Source organism: Asterias rubens, unplaced genomic scaffold (assembly GCF_902459465.1).
Source record: "Asterias rubens unplaced genomic scaffold, eAstRub1.3, whole genome shotgun sequence".
Lineage (NCBI taxonomy): Eukaryota > Metazoa > Echinodermata > Asteroidea > Forcipulatida > Asteriidae > Asterias > Asterias rubens.
The window spans coordinates 121,346-135,339 of NW_022985717.1; the positions used below are offsets into that span (position 1 = coordinate 121,346).

The 13,994-nt window shown below is 37.8% G+C and overlaps 1 protein-coding gene across 1 annotated transcript in view; it reads left to right on the top strand.

Annotated features, from left to right (window-relative positions):
- LOC117306337 (F-BAR and double SH3 domains protein 2-like) overlaps positions 1-12,366 on the top strand; it is a gene marked incomplete at its 3' end in the record, with an annotated part of 32,780 nt that extends 20,414 nt beyond the window's left edge. Inside the window, 4 exon segments of the mRNA XM_033790939.1 lie at positions 7,420-7,564; positions 8,547-8,683; positions 9,889-10,081; positions 12,244-12,366. Of these exon segments, the coding sequence (XP_033646830.1) occupies positions 7,420-7,564; positions 8,547-8,683; positions 9,889-10,081; positions 12,244-12,366 (598 nt within the window).
- Positions 12,367-13,994: the final 1,628 nt, after the last annotated feature.

Sequence of the window (13,994 nt, forward strand, 5' to 3'; positions counted from 1 at the left end):
CGAAATGAGCCGGTTACACGCATGTTAATGTGCATGTACAATCCTTTTTTTAAAAATACAGAATGGATGTTAATTTTTGCATCGGGGATAAATAATTTAAATAGGTTTTTTTACCCATACACCGAACTGTATACCCCTCCTGTTCCGAGTTCTGTAAACAAAATTTCACAGGCGAATCACTGGAGGGGGATTTGAACCCACAACCTTTGCATTCCAAATGCCTCTATCCACTGGGCTAGCTTTGTGGTCTAGTGGTAAGACATCTACTTCAGCAATGCAAAGGTCATGGGTTTGAAGCGCTGACAAATAGTTTGGGTGACAGTCAAAATCAAAATACCAATATAGTACATTCGACTGTAAAATCATAGTTTACCTTTTAGGATTTGAGGCATTGCATGGTGACGTATCAATGTATATTTGGTTTGCGGTAACACCATGTGTGTATCTACTTGCCAGGTAGGGTTTGTTCTCCTAATGATGACTAGAGCAAGCTAGTCGAAACGTTGAGACCATTTCAGAACTGACTCTGCGGAAGTACAGTTAATTACGATCCTATAAGCTAAAGTAGTAGTCCAGTCTAGTTTCTATACCATCCGCCCTCGTAATAGTTAAAAAGCAGGACAGTTCTTTTCAGAACTGAGAAGTCGCCCGAACCTCCGATTATCTTCTCCGCGGCAGTAGAATAAAGCAAGACAGTCCTCTAAGAACAAACTCTGCCTGGCAAGTAGATACACACATGGTGTTACCACAAACTAAATATACATAGTTTACCTTCTCAAGTGAAATTTCTGTTTAGCATTCATGAGCAAGAGCTTAACATGGTTCAAGGCATAGAGTCGTTGGGTTCAATGACAATGAGTGCATTTAATTACCAAAATAGATTTTGTAGGAAATCAACGTCTGTTTTTGTTGGTCGTATGAACATACGTTGTGTTTGTTTATTATCCTTGTTGATTGTTTACAAAAATAATCCATAGAGAAACCTTGCAGTTTCATAATGTGTTCATGAGTCCTTGCTCTTCATAAGTGCTATACAATAATGTACGGCGTGTAAAATAGATTTACTTGAGTGGTATTTACTACAATTAAAGGGAAGATACACCTTTGTTAATTGTCATAGACCAGTCTATTTGTTATTTTATGTTTAGAAACACCAAGTGAGAAGACTGGTCTTTGACCATTACCAAAGGTGTGTGTGAACTTTTGCACGCGACGGTTTGTTTTCTTCATGATGATGTTTCCATCTGGTGACCTGTGAGATACGAATGCCATCGTTGGGGGAAATTCTTAGGAGCAACAGTTGATCACTGTGGAATCTCCCTTTTAATTTGTTTGTTTATACATTTATAACACTTCTCTAATTTTGGCATCGGCACTGAATTACATGATAGTGCACTGTGTCATGAGTAATTCTACAATCCCGGCCAAAATGCTTTGGCCAGCCATTCCTGAAGTTATATAAAACAATTCAATGTGCGCTTCCCATTCACAATAAGAAATTTTTCCCCCGCCCCCTGCTCAATGTTGACTGTAACTCAAAAGACAATCGGCAATTGGAACCAACATTGAAAGGGGGGCAGGGGGGGCCCCAACGAGATATGGCCGAGATTGTAGCTAGATGGTTGTACCCGGTAACCTCCATGTGAAACTGATGGCAGGCCTGATAATGTACGTCACAGCTAGGCCTTGGTGCCCTTGAAATGCTCCAGTAGTAACTAACAATTTCCTCATAGGGTGCCCTTTACCAAGGAGAAAATGTCTTGGTGCCCTTGCCCTTTTAAAAACGAAGCATACATGTAATTGGCCTGTGACGGGTTCGATTTACCGGTCGGAAAGTGAATAATTATCACAATTTCCCTTGAACCCAGTCGTGTCATGCTGAGGTTGATTGTTTTGGTCAGCATAATGTGGTATTGTTTCACTCTGTGGAAGTTAATACTCAAGTACTTCCTTCCCCGTGGTTGTAAAAAAAGCTGGGCGCTTCCCTTTGTTCCAACAGCACTAATAATACTAAGTTTCCACTGAACGCAGTGTTCAGTTACACAGGGTTCAAGTACATACGAATCGTCCTAGTTATGAACCCTTGCCTACTAGAGGCTTTGTGACCATAGAGAGCGATGACAACGTTTTGTTCATTTTCATTTTCGAGTAATTCTTTTTGATAGTTTCAATTTGTACTAATAAAAAAAAAACATATATCCTGAAAAACAAATATTGAAAGCTTTGATATGCCATAGGGATGTGATAAAGTGCATGAACAAATAAATAATATTATACACATAATTCACTCAATTCATAATGGCTTTTAAGCAATAATAACCGTATTTATAACGCGCCTTTTGCCAAAGGATACAAAGCGCCAGGTATTATTACTGCAAGGAGTGGGGCGAATTTTTGAGATATAAGACCTAATCCTTAAGCACCATGTAATGGTTTACAAGGTGCTGTGGCGCAATATGCTGCCAATCCAGCCAGGAACACATGGGCGAACCCCTTCTCTTTTTCGATAAGTGCACTGGGTTCTTTTACATGCGTTTACACAACACATGGGACCAACGGCTTTACGTCCCATCTGAAGGACGAAGCAATGTGTCTTGCTTAAGGACACAAGTGTCACGGCTGGGGATTCGAACCTCCCACTCTGCTGATCAGAAACACCAGAGTTTGAATTCGGTGCTCTTAACTGCTCGGCCACGACACTCCCACAATAAACTTTCTTCATACATGGAACTTTTTCATGGTGACCAAGAGTCGAAGTTGGGGGAAAGTTACATGTTATTGGCATAAATGTTTTGCTTTTGTATTTTTGAACCTCATTCAAGTTGATGATATGCAATGACGTTTTTTATTTTATTGTGCAAATCAGTGTTATTTAAAAGAAGACTGGCTTATTTATCGGAATAGTACGTTTAATAAGTGATCAGCCACTGGCATAAACTTGTGTTACTTATCTGCATTGTGTAACTGATTAACTAATCCTTAATCAGATTAAATGCATGGATCATGTCAAAACAGAGAGAGAGACCTGTTTAATATGCATTCACCACGGGATCAAGATTATTCATTAGCTAAGCATTGACTAAAAGAGAGGCATGCTACCCTATGTACACAGAACAAAATCAATTTCTTCCTCAATAAACCAGTCTTCAATTATGAATTTCCAACATAACAGCTTGAAATCAAATGATGTAGCAGGATTGTGATTAGGAAACTATCAAGAAGAAATGGTCAGTTTTACTTTAGCTGCTGGGAGGAAAAACCTCATTGGGAAAAGCTCAATGCAAACTTAAGGTTGGGACTGAAAACCTGATCTACATAGTGTACATACTTTACAAGACTCTGGTCTGAAGTGGATTTCGCACCAGGGCCCAATTTCACCAGAGCTGCTTTTGCGTGCGTAATAATTTAAGCAAAAATAATTGTTTCATTGTCAATATACATGATCTAGAATTATTGTTAAAATGCTGTGCTATAGTACCTTAAATTCAAAAAATGACAATCTCGGTAACACATACAATGCCTCACAATGTTTACATTGTGTACCTGGCACGACCCACTTTGGATTGTATTTTCAATGCAGATAATGTAGGGCCTTGAAAATGTACACACTAGTTTATCACACAGATGGTTACACAACACTGTACATACATTACGAGAGCTAACTAATGATGTATGTCAATGTTTTGTTCATTTGTATCATAATACCAGCCTTACTGATGAGAGTAATTTTCCATGGTACATGTATGTTTTGTGACTCACACAGAGACAGTTATTGACTTTTGAATCCTGGCTCTTCATACCTGTTTGTGCCTTTCTGTGTATTGAGAGAGAGAAAGACTGCATTATTTATCATAATGCGATTAAATGTTCATCTTGGACAAACTTGTGCTAAATTACAATAATTATTATCTTATTGATGGAACACAGTCTCCTTCATTGTGGAAGTTTATCAAATAAAATTTAATAAAGTTGATTTGAAGTATTTAGAAAGACCAATCCTTGTAGGAAGTAACCCATGCTTGTGCTTGATTCTGTTTTGCTTATTTTTTTTTTATTGTTTAGCTCATTTTGAGGGCTTTTGAAACTCCGTTTGATGACTTGTGATTTTAGTGGGATAACTTCCTTGAAAACATTTGTAAATTAAAGTTGTTTTCTCTGACCTATGACTGAGTCATGTTGATATAAAGTGAATTGATAAAAGGTAGTGGACACTATTGGTAATTACTAAAAATAATTGTTAGCATAAAGACTTACTTGTTAAAGGAACACGTTGCCTTGGTCGGGTTGGTCTATAAAAAGCATTTGTAACCGTTTGTTATAAAATGCATATGGTGAGAAAGATAGAATACAATGATCCACACAAACATGCCTCGAAATTGCACCGTTGTCCTTTTACATCGTCGACAAACACGGTCGGCCATTTATGGGAGTCAAATTTTTGACTCCCATAAATGGCTGACCGTGTTAGTTTGCAAAGTAAAAGGAAAACCACGCAATTTAGAGGCAAATTTGTGTGGATCTTTGTATTTTACTTTTAAAACGTCTTTCTAACCATATGCTTTATAAAAAAACGGTTACAAAATTCTTTTTTATAGACCAACTCATCCGATCCAAGGCAACGTGTTCCTTTAATGAGCAATGGGAGAGCTGTTGATAGTATAAAACATTGTGAGAAACGGCTCCCTCTGAATTAACGTAGTTTTTGAGAAAGAAGTAATTTATTTCTCACTAAATTAATTGTACTGATTCAAGACCATCGCTGAGGTCTCGAATTCAAGCATCTGAAGGCACACTACATGTGTTACAGGGGTGTTTTTTTCTTCTTTTATTCTCTCGTCATTACGATGACCAATTGAGTTAACATTTTCATAGGTTTGGTTTTTTATGCATATGTTGAGATACACCAAGTGAGAAGATTTATCTTTGACAATTACCAAAGATGTCCTTTGCCTTTAAAAAAAAGTATAATTCTTGGAGCAATCTATTCACTCTCCATACTAACCAATCCCTGAAAAAGCAGCAGAATCAACATGCCAAAGGGGAAAGAACTGACATTTGCAGCAACCGTTAAGGGATTGCTCTTTTGGATAGTGATTTGGTTCGCTTTTGGGCAATCCCTAGGCTTTTGTTCGTTCTTTGTATTTGGGTATGTCCGAAGGTTTTTGTAATGTTGTTACACATTTTAAGTGTTTTGTTGCTGTGTGTTTTTAAAATTTTTAAAGCCTGAATGAATTTATAAATAAATAAATAACCGTAATGAAAAAAAGTTTTGCTTTATTCACCTGTTTACCTGTAGCGTTTGTATTGACTTTTTCAAGAGCTTAGACACATGTTGCGTATTAGTAAGGATCGGTAGCACGATTGGGTCTGAAGAAACAATAGTTTGCTGGGATTAATCTTTTTGATCAGATTGACCAAGTTATTCCGAAAAAAAAAGCACCTCGGTGGGTGTCTTTTTTCTTTCCTTTCTCAGTATTATAGGGCCTTTCTTAAAGTTTACATCAATCGAGTAAGCTGAGTGCCATGTGTTATGTTTTGGAGTTTATAGACCTTTCAAAAGATTGTCATGCGAGTCACAATGGAATGGCTGATGTGCAAGCCTGTATGATTCCTTTGAATATGGCTGATGTGGTTGAGATACTGCTGTGCTCAGAATGGATCCTCTAGAGTCAGCTCGTACATTAGCCTGTCTCTATGGTCTTTTAAAGACATTGGACCCTTTCGGTACAGAAACAAAAATAAAAGTTCACAGATTTACAAATAACTTACAGGGTTTACAGAAGGTAATAGTGAAAGACTTCCCTTGAAATATTATTCCATGAAATGCTTTACTTTTTGAGAAACCAGTAAAACAATATCAATTCTCGATAGCGAGAATTACGGATTTATTTTAAACACATGTCATGACACGGCGAAACACGCGGATACAAGGGTGGGTTTTCCCGTTATTTTCTCCCGACTCCGATGACTAATTGAGCCTAAATTTTCACAGGTTTGTTATTTGATATAGAAGTTGTGATACACGAAGTGTGGGCCTTGGACAATACTGTTTACCGAAAGGGTCCAATGGCTTTAAAGACATTGATTGGTTAAATGTCAACAGGACATGAACTATGGTAGCCTGTGGCTTGTTATACACATAGGGGATCTGCATTAAAAAGGGAAACGGCACCCTAGTATGCAAGCCACTGTAATAAGGAATGGGCATGTATGCTTTCTTTTTGGTAAAGGGCATCTTATGAGGAAATTGAAAATTTCTACTGGAGCATTTCAAGGGCACCAAGGCAATGACAATCATAATATTAAACGAAAACAATTATTTCATACTGACTTGTTGTAATTATAGAAATGATTACAAGTATTTATGTGAACATTAAATTGGTTTTTGGGGTTGAACAAAGAATTGACTAGAGTGGGATTCGAACCAACGACCTCCGGATTAACGTGCCGGAGGTTGTTGGTTCGAATCCCACTCTAGTCAATTCTTTGTTCAACCCCAAAAATCATTTAAAAATTTACCCAGTCAGTTTCCCTTGTGGTTTACATTGACAACATTAAATTGGATAACATGTAGTAGGCCTGATAGAGCAGATAAGAAATTATGCTTTTGTACTTTTCCCTTTTGAACAGACAACCGAGGGGATAAAATCACACAACATCCACACACAGATAAAATTTAAGACTGACAGTTGAGACCAAACAAAGATGGATTAAAATAACTTTTATAATAGTATAATAAGTATAACTTGATAATTGTAAATTAATAAATTACCTTAGTGACTTGACAAAATATGTATCCAACAGGTATTGTTTAAGTTTTCTAGAAAATTTGCCAATTGGTAGCAGGCTGTTTTTGAGATCCGTATTGAGGATCAGGGGGTATGGCGGCAATCGTCTTCGTTGCCTCTATGTACTTGTATCAGGCCGGATATTTAATGTGTTCTAAGGCCAAAAATACCAGTCCGGATTTTTTCAAAAAAGAGGAGGATGAGGGCCTTACTATTTACTATTTACTATTTTTTTGTTCAAGATGGCCGCTAAGTATTTCAAATCAAACAGGCCACCAATTCTTCAGTTTGAACCCATCGCAAACTTATTTTATACCTATTTGTTGCATGAGGACCCGTGTGAACACTATTACTGTATTAGTATTAACAGGGTCGGATTTGTAAAAGGATTTGCTGGTATGTTTTATGAAACAGATGGTTACACATGTTCGAGAGCATCACGTTAGATTCAGAAAAAGCTCCTAGGCCAGTCCTTTTGAAAAGATGGAGTAAAAAATAAATAAAAATCGAAAAATAACAAATAGTAAAAAAAAAGAGAGGATGCGGCCCCAAAAAAGGATGCGGGCGGGGACGACCAACTGGTATTTTTTATTTATTTGGCCTAATATTGTTTTTTTTTGTTTGCCCACAGATTGGCTCTACATGTATGGAAAGCCATTTTGGACGAGACAGAGAAGATTTCCAAGGCACGTACAACCGCCTCCGAGACCCTCAACTCCCAGGTTACCGATGTCATTAAAACGCAGAAGAATACACGAGCACAGACACTCAAAAAGGTTAGTGCAACTGATGCCCGACGGCCAAGTGTAGAAATTCACTCAGAATCACTTCATGTGCATTCTATTGTGTGTCTCATGTGCTTTAATATGCTAGAGGCAAGGAGTATAAATGCAATTCAGAATTTAGTTGGAAAGGCTCTTTCACTGTGATAACCAACACTTGGGTATGAAAATAACAAATATGGAGACTTAAACATTGATCATGTATAAGCCATCTTTGTTTGATTCCCTGAGTAGTTGTATTATTAATGAATGTGTGCATCAAGGGACTTGTTTATTATAATTTAAAAAACGAGTATACATTTTGTGACATGGTCTTGTACAAGTGTATTGTTTTGTTGCAGGATGAATTTAAGACTAGTATGGGGTAGGCCTGGGCAACTAGTCAGCTAGTGTCATAGTCGAGACCATTAAATCATTAGTCAAGTCATGATTACCGTTTTTCAATTACTTGGTTAATCATGCTGCCGCGACTACTACAAAAACAGTCCCGACTACTTCAAAAATAGTCGCGACTACCTGTTTGGTGAACCAATTGTGTCGCTCATGACTATTCACGACAATATAACTTACTTACAAAACACAATCAGACATCAGTGATGGAATCCTTCAATCCTTTCAGCTTGAACTTTACCATACTGCGCTTGCGGCACACACTGCCACAATGCATCTTGAAAATTAAAAATTGGTCGTGACTAGTGTCATTGTCATGGCTATTCGAGAGGTGCGACTAGTCGAGTAGTAAATTTCACTAGTCGCCCAGGCCTAATATGGGGATAAATCCAAGCATCGAGAACCATTACTGGATGCTGTGTGCAAATAATTGTTACGATTAGAAGAGTCTGTGCATTGTGGATTTCCGACAAGTACCCACTTGCAGTGAAAGGCAGGGAAAACATGTCGCATTAGCATGCATCCCACCTGTTACCTTCCCCCTCCACCCCACCCCTAATTGACCTGTTTCTTTCCCTTACTATAGTGTGATGAACTGTTTGGAAACTGTCAAGAGGAGATACAATCATCCATTAGAGATCTGACCAAGGCTAAGAAGAATTATGTAGAGTCAGAGACAGACGCTCAAGAGGCCAGAGACAAAGCCTTAGAAGCCGAGAACAAGTAAGTGGTGGTTTAACTTGAAGATGTAAGACAAGTACTATGATAAGAATGTGATCCTTTTAAAGACACTTGGGTGGATTTCTCAAAGAGTTAAGACTAGTCTTACATGTATCTCGATTTAGGACGAGTTACTCATACTAACTTAGGACTAGCCTTCAGTTTTTAACATCCCCTCGGACTGGCCCTAAGTTAGGACTACTCTTTGTGAAACCGACTCCAGGACACTATTGGTAATTACTCAAAGTAAGTGTTAGCAAAAGAAATTACTTGGTAACAAGCAATGGGAGAGCTGTTGATAGTATAAAATATTGTGAGAAACGGCTCCCCCTGAAATAACGTTGTTTTCAAGAAAGAAGTAATTTTCCACTAAAATATTTGAATGTGATTTTGAGACCTCAGAATTAGATAGGTCCCGAGATCAAGCATCTGAAAGCACACAAGTTCGGGTGACAAGGGTGTTTTTTATTCCATGTTTATCTCGCAACTTCTACAACCAATTGAGTTAAAATTTTCACAGGTTTGTTATTTTGTGCATATATTGAGATACACCAAGTGAGAAGACTGGTTTTGACAATTACCAAAAATGTCCAGTGTCTTTAAAGGCACTGTACACTACTGGTAATGTACTCAAACTAATTGTTAGCATAAAAAACTTACTTGGTAAAACAAGCATTGGAAACATTGTGAGCAATGGCTCCCTCTGAAGTATTGTAGTTTTTGAGAAAGAGGTAATTTCTCACTCTGGTAATTTCTCACTTTATTAGGAATCTGAAAGCACACAAATTTTTGCAAAAAGTGTGTTTTTCTGTCGTTATTCTTTTGCCACTTCAATGACCAATTCAGTCAAAATATCATATACACCTATTTGTTATTTTATGCATATGTTGGGTTAGAACAAGTGAGAATGAGTTGAATACTGGTCTTTGACAACTAAACGTGTTCAGTGCCTTTAAGTGAGCTTGTTTTAGCTTGGACCAGACATGCAGTTAAACTGGAGCAAGGTGATTGGCAGAGCAGTCTTTTCTCCTACGTGTAGGCGTACCATGGAGTTTAAATTTGCTTTACAGAATCGTGAGCAGTTTAAATGATGAAGTGGGTCATAAAATGACGACTGTGTATGTTGTAATTTATCCCTCAGCATTTTAAAAATGTTTGTTTCAATTATATCCCTTCTTCCTACCCTGATGTCTGTTATGTGACCCTAGAGTAAAGAAAGGTTCACTCAAGCTCTTCCAGACCAAGTCTGCCCTGGAGAGGCAGTGTTCTAAGCTATGTATAAGACGTGATACATGTGATAGACGATCGGCTCACATGCGCAATGAGTACCTTCTCTCAATTACCACAGCCAACTCCCACCAGCAGAGATACTTTTCCACTGATCTTCCATATTTCATGACCGTAAGTTTCAAGGTTTCCAGGTTTATTTGTTTCCACAGTAACAAATCCAACACAGGCAGTAATATATATATATATATATATTTATTGACCAAACCAACAGCGGACGAGCCGCCAATTACAGGAAAGGATACCAAAAAAAACAATAAGAAATATTCATATAGCCTATATAAAAACAATCTGATATGTACATGTTTCAAAATAATACAGTCTTCAGCCAGGTGGAAATAAATACACTTTTATGATACTGCAGGGGGGAGCTCACTAAGACATGTATAGAAGCAAAGCTTATAAGCGTGAGCCCCAAACAGTTACGCTCGTTGAGCCCAAACCAAACACCCATGTAACTTCAAATACACACTTATACATTGGTTTTATGAAACAGTGGACATACAAACAAAACAGATCAAAGACAGATGAGATCAGCTGAGCAAAAATAAGTAAGGATATACAAAGTTGAGCTCAAATTAAGTTCCATAGACTTCCTCCATCTTTGTCCTTTTGGTGTACCAGGTACAGAAGGACTTTCCATTATTTGAAGTCAAAGTGTTAAGAAGGGCCCAATTTTAGAGAAATGCGTAGCACCAAACATTGCTTCTGATACATCAATCAAAGCCAGACAAATGCACACTTTCGTTGAATGGTTTATTTCCAAATACATAAGAAATAAAGCACCTCAAAAATAACGTGCCAATTACGCACTGTTCAATGATGATTTATGGTTGGAAAAGTACAGTCATGGTATGGGAAAATGCCTGAGAGCAATGAGACAATGACAAATAAAAAGCCATTACAGCATTAAGTGTGTCCAATGGAGGAAGAGTGCCAGACAGCCAATTACAATCCTACATTGACTGTCGTCAGACATAAAGTATATGTACTAATCTCTGTACCAGTGCACTTTAGTGTCAATTGACATAAGTGCTGGTTGAGGGAAAGGCTAGGCCCATGGTAAAAAAGGCAAGTCTACCAGGGAAATTTCCATTTTGAGATATGGCGGACACAATACTACAGCACTATAAGGTTTGGGTAAATAGTCTGTATACGCCCACACCAAACAGTGCACTCCTATCACGTCCGCCATCCCTCCAAAAGGCTAATAATGGCCCTGCTTTACAATCAGAAAATGCTGCTTTTAAACTTCTGTTGATAAAGAGAGTCTAAATTGTCTAAAATGTCAATGTAATGAGATTGAGTGGGTATAAACCCTACCTCCATGGTCATACACAGACATAAAGCACTAGGAATGTACTACATACATGTACATGAATGATACATGAAGATAGTAATAATAAAAACCCGTTTTTTATAAAGCGCTTTTCACACCCGAAGGGCGTCTCAAAGAAAGGGCTTCGAACATTAGTACCCCTGGTCACTGGGCCTTAGTTAATTTATCAATCAAGAGGCTAATGGATGATATGAAATATCCATTACACTGTAAAGCAGTTTAATTACTTGAATATAAGCTAATAATAGAACAAACCCAATATGATATTGTAGGTAATCTGGTAATGCAGTAATGATCAGTCATTAGCATGTTGATTTAATTAAGAACTCACTCCGCGGTTGTGCAGTTAAAAAGGATCCTCTAGGCTAAAGTAGTAGTCTCAGCGGATGTTGTATCTCTGGAAATCCTAATGATCGACTCCGCGGTAAAGAACATAATCTACCAGTGTGTCTACCTGGCAAGTAGACACACACTTGGTGTTACCGCATCCCAAACATGTATACATGTTGATTTTTTCTTCCACTCAATGAGTTGCGTTGCGCTGTATTTTTGACCACCTGAGGGTGCTCTCAATAGTATTTTTTCTCACTTCCTAGGGTATAAACGAATCGTACTACACAGTTTGAATAGTCGTTCTGTCACTTTTGTTGCTTTTAGCTTTAAGGTGCCTGAGAGTTGGGTTATAACGGCTCCTTTAAAATTCTAATTGTACTTAATGGATTAGATGATTGTGGTGGTAATGTGTTCCAGTGTTTAATAACTGTTTTAGATATGAATGAATATAACCCCGGAAGTGATTGAGAGCGCCCTCATGAGTTAAAAATTATGGCACATTGATTGCTGGTGTGTCTGTTGCATGTATCTTCATTTATTGCTGCGTTCATTATGGCCTCTACTGAACTCGGCTTCGTCATTTTGTCATTTTGACTATTTTCAGATGTTAGATGGCAATTTCTACGATAGATTGAGGGATTTTTACTCAATCTTCACCACAACAGAGATTGAGCTTGGGACGTATGCCAGGGCTTGCTTTGAGAGAGTACAGAGAGAGGCAGAACTGGTAAGTAGGAACACAAAAAATACCTGCAGGCCTTAAAGGCACTGTCCCCTGATTTTCACGAAGCGCTGTAATGCGTCGCAAAGCAAGATACGCCACGTTTCACAATGCATCTTGTGATGCATTGTACATGTAACTTCCGATGAGTTTTGTGAATTTTTTTTTTGGGGGGGGGGGGTTGGGGGGATCCATAAGAATGTAGGGTTGTAGCTTAAAATGTTTTCTGGTCCAGAATTTTGTTTACAAGTCCAACCATTAAATGAGAAAAACATTATTTTCTTGCAACTCGAAACGTCTGAATTGTCACAGGATTTTTTTTAAATGCATATTTTGGAATACATCAACTTATGATACTGTTCTTTGGCATTTACCTGCCTTTAAATAGAATCCAATAAAATAGTACATTAGGAACGTTACAGATTTGGTAAGAAAAAAAATCATGAAGATCACAGATCTACATAAAACTTAAACGGTGTAAGATGATGATAGTAGAAAACATCCCTTGAAATATTTTATCTGAAATGTCATATTTTATGAGAAATAAGTAATCTTACTTCGCCTTTGGAGTATAACTCAGTGAGCGTTTTATTCAATTTTATTTTTTCACCCATGTCATGCAAAATGTGCTGTCGGTTTTTCACTATTCTCTAGTGACCCAGATGGCTGATCGATCTCAAACTTCTACAGGTTTGTCAGTTTAGGTATGATGGATAAAAAAAGTACTTACACTGCCACAAACTGTCTTGTTTAGCAAAACCAATTCTGTAATAATTCCTTTAATGTTTCTATTCAGAGCAACACTAAACAAAAAGCCATTTCTCCCATTACATCTGGCTTAAAGGCAGTGGACACTATTGGTAATTACTCAAAATAATAATTAGCATAAAACCTTACTTGGTAACGAGTAATGGGGAGAGGTTGATGATATAAAACATTGTGAGAAACGGCTCCCTCTGAAGTACCATAGTTTTCGAGAAAGAAGTAGTTTTCCACAAATTTGATTTCGAGATCTCAAGTTTAGAACTTGAGGTCTCAAAATCAACCATCTAAACGCACACAACTTCGTGTGACAAGGGTTATTTTTTTTCCCTTATTATCTCGCAACTTTGATGACAGATTGAGCTCAAATTTTCACAGGTTTGTTATTTTATGCATATGTTGAGATATACCAACTGTGAAGGCTAGTCTTTGACAATTACCAGTAGTGTCCACTGCCTTTAATCTGGCTTGAAATAAACATTGTGCACACTACTAAATATGGTTTTTACCCTAACACCGATGTGTGTTAGCACTCTTTACTCAGTACTTTCCTGAGTGCTGTGAAAAAGTATCACAGGCATATTACTCAGACCCATGACTCTTGCAATTCTAGAGCAGTGTCTTGCCAACTTCTTTTCCCAGGACTCGGGAAAGTGCTGAGTGTACAGTGCTAACACACATCGGTGTAAGGGGAAAGTACTGAGTATACAGTGCTAACACACATCGGTGTAAGGGGAAAGTGCTGAGTGTACAGTGCTAACACACATCGGTGTATGGGTACAAACCAAGATTGATATTCTCTATACCCGATGCAAATTTAACATCTATTATGTATTGTACACACTGTCCTTAATTTCTGAATCAGGTCACAA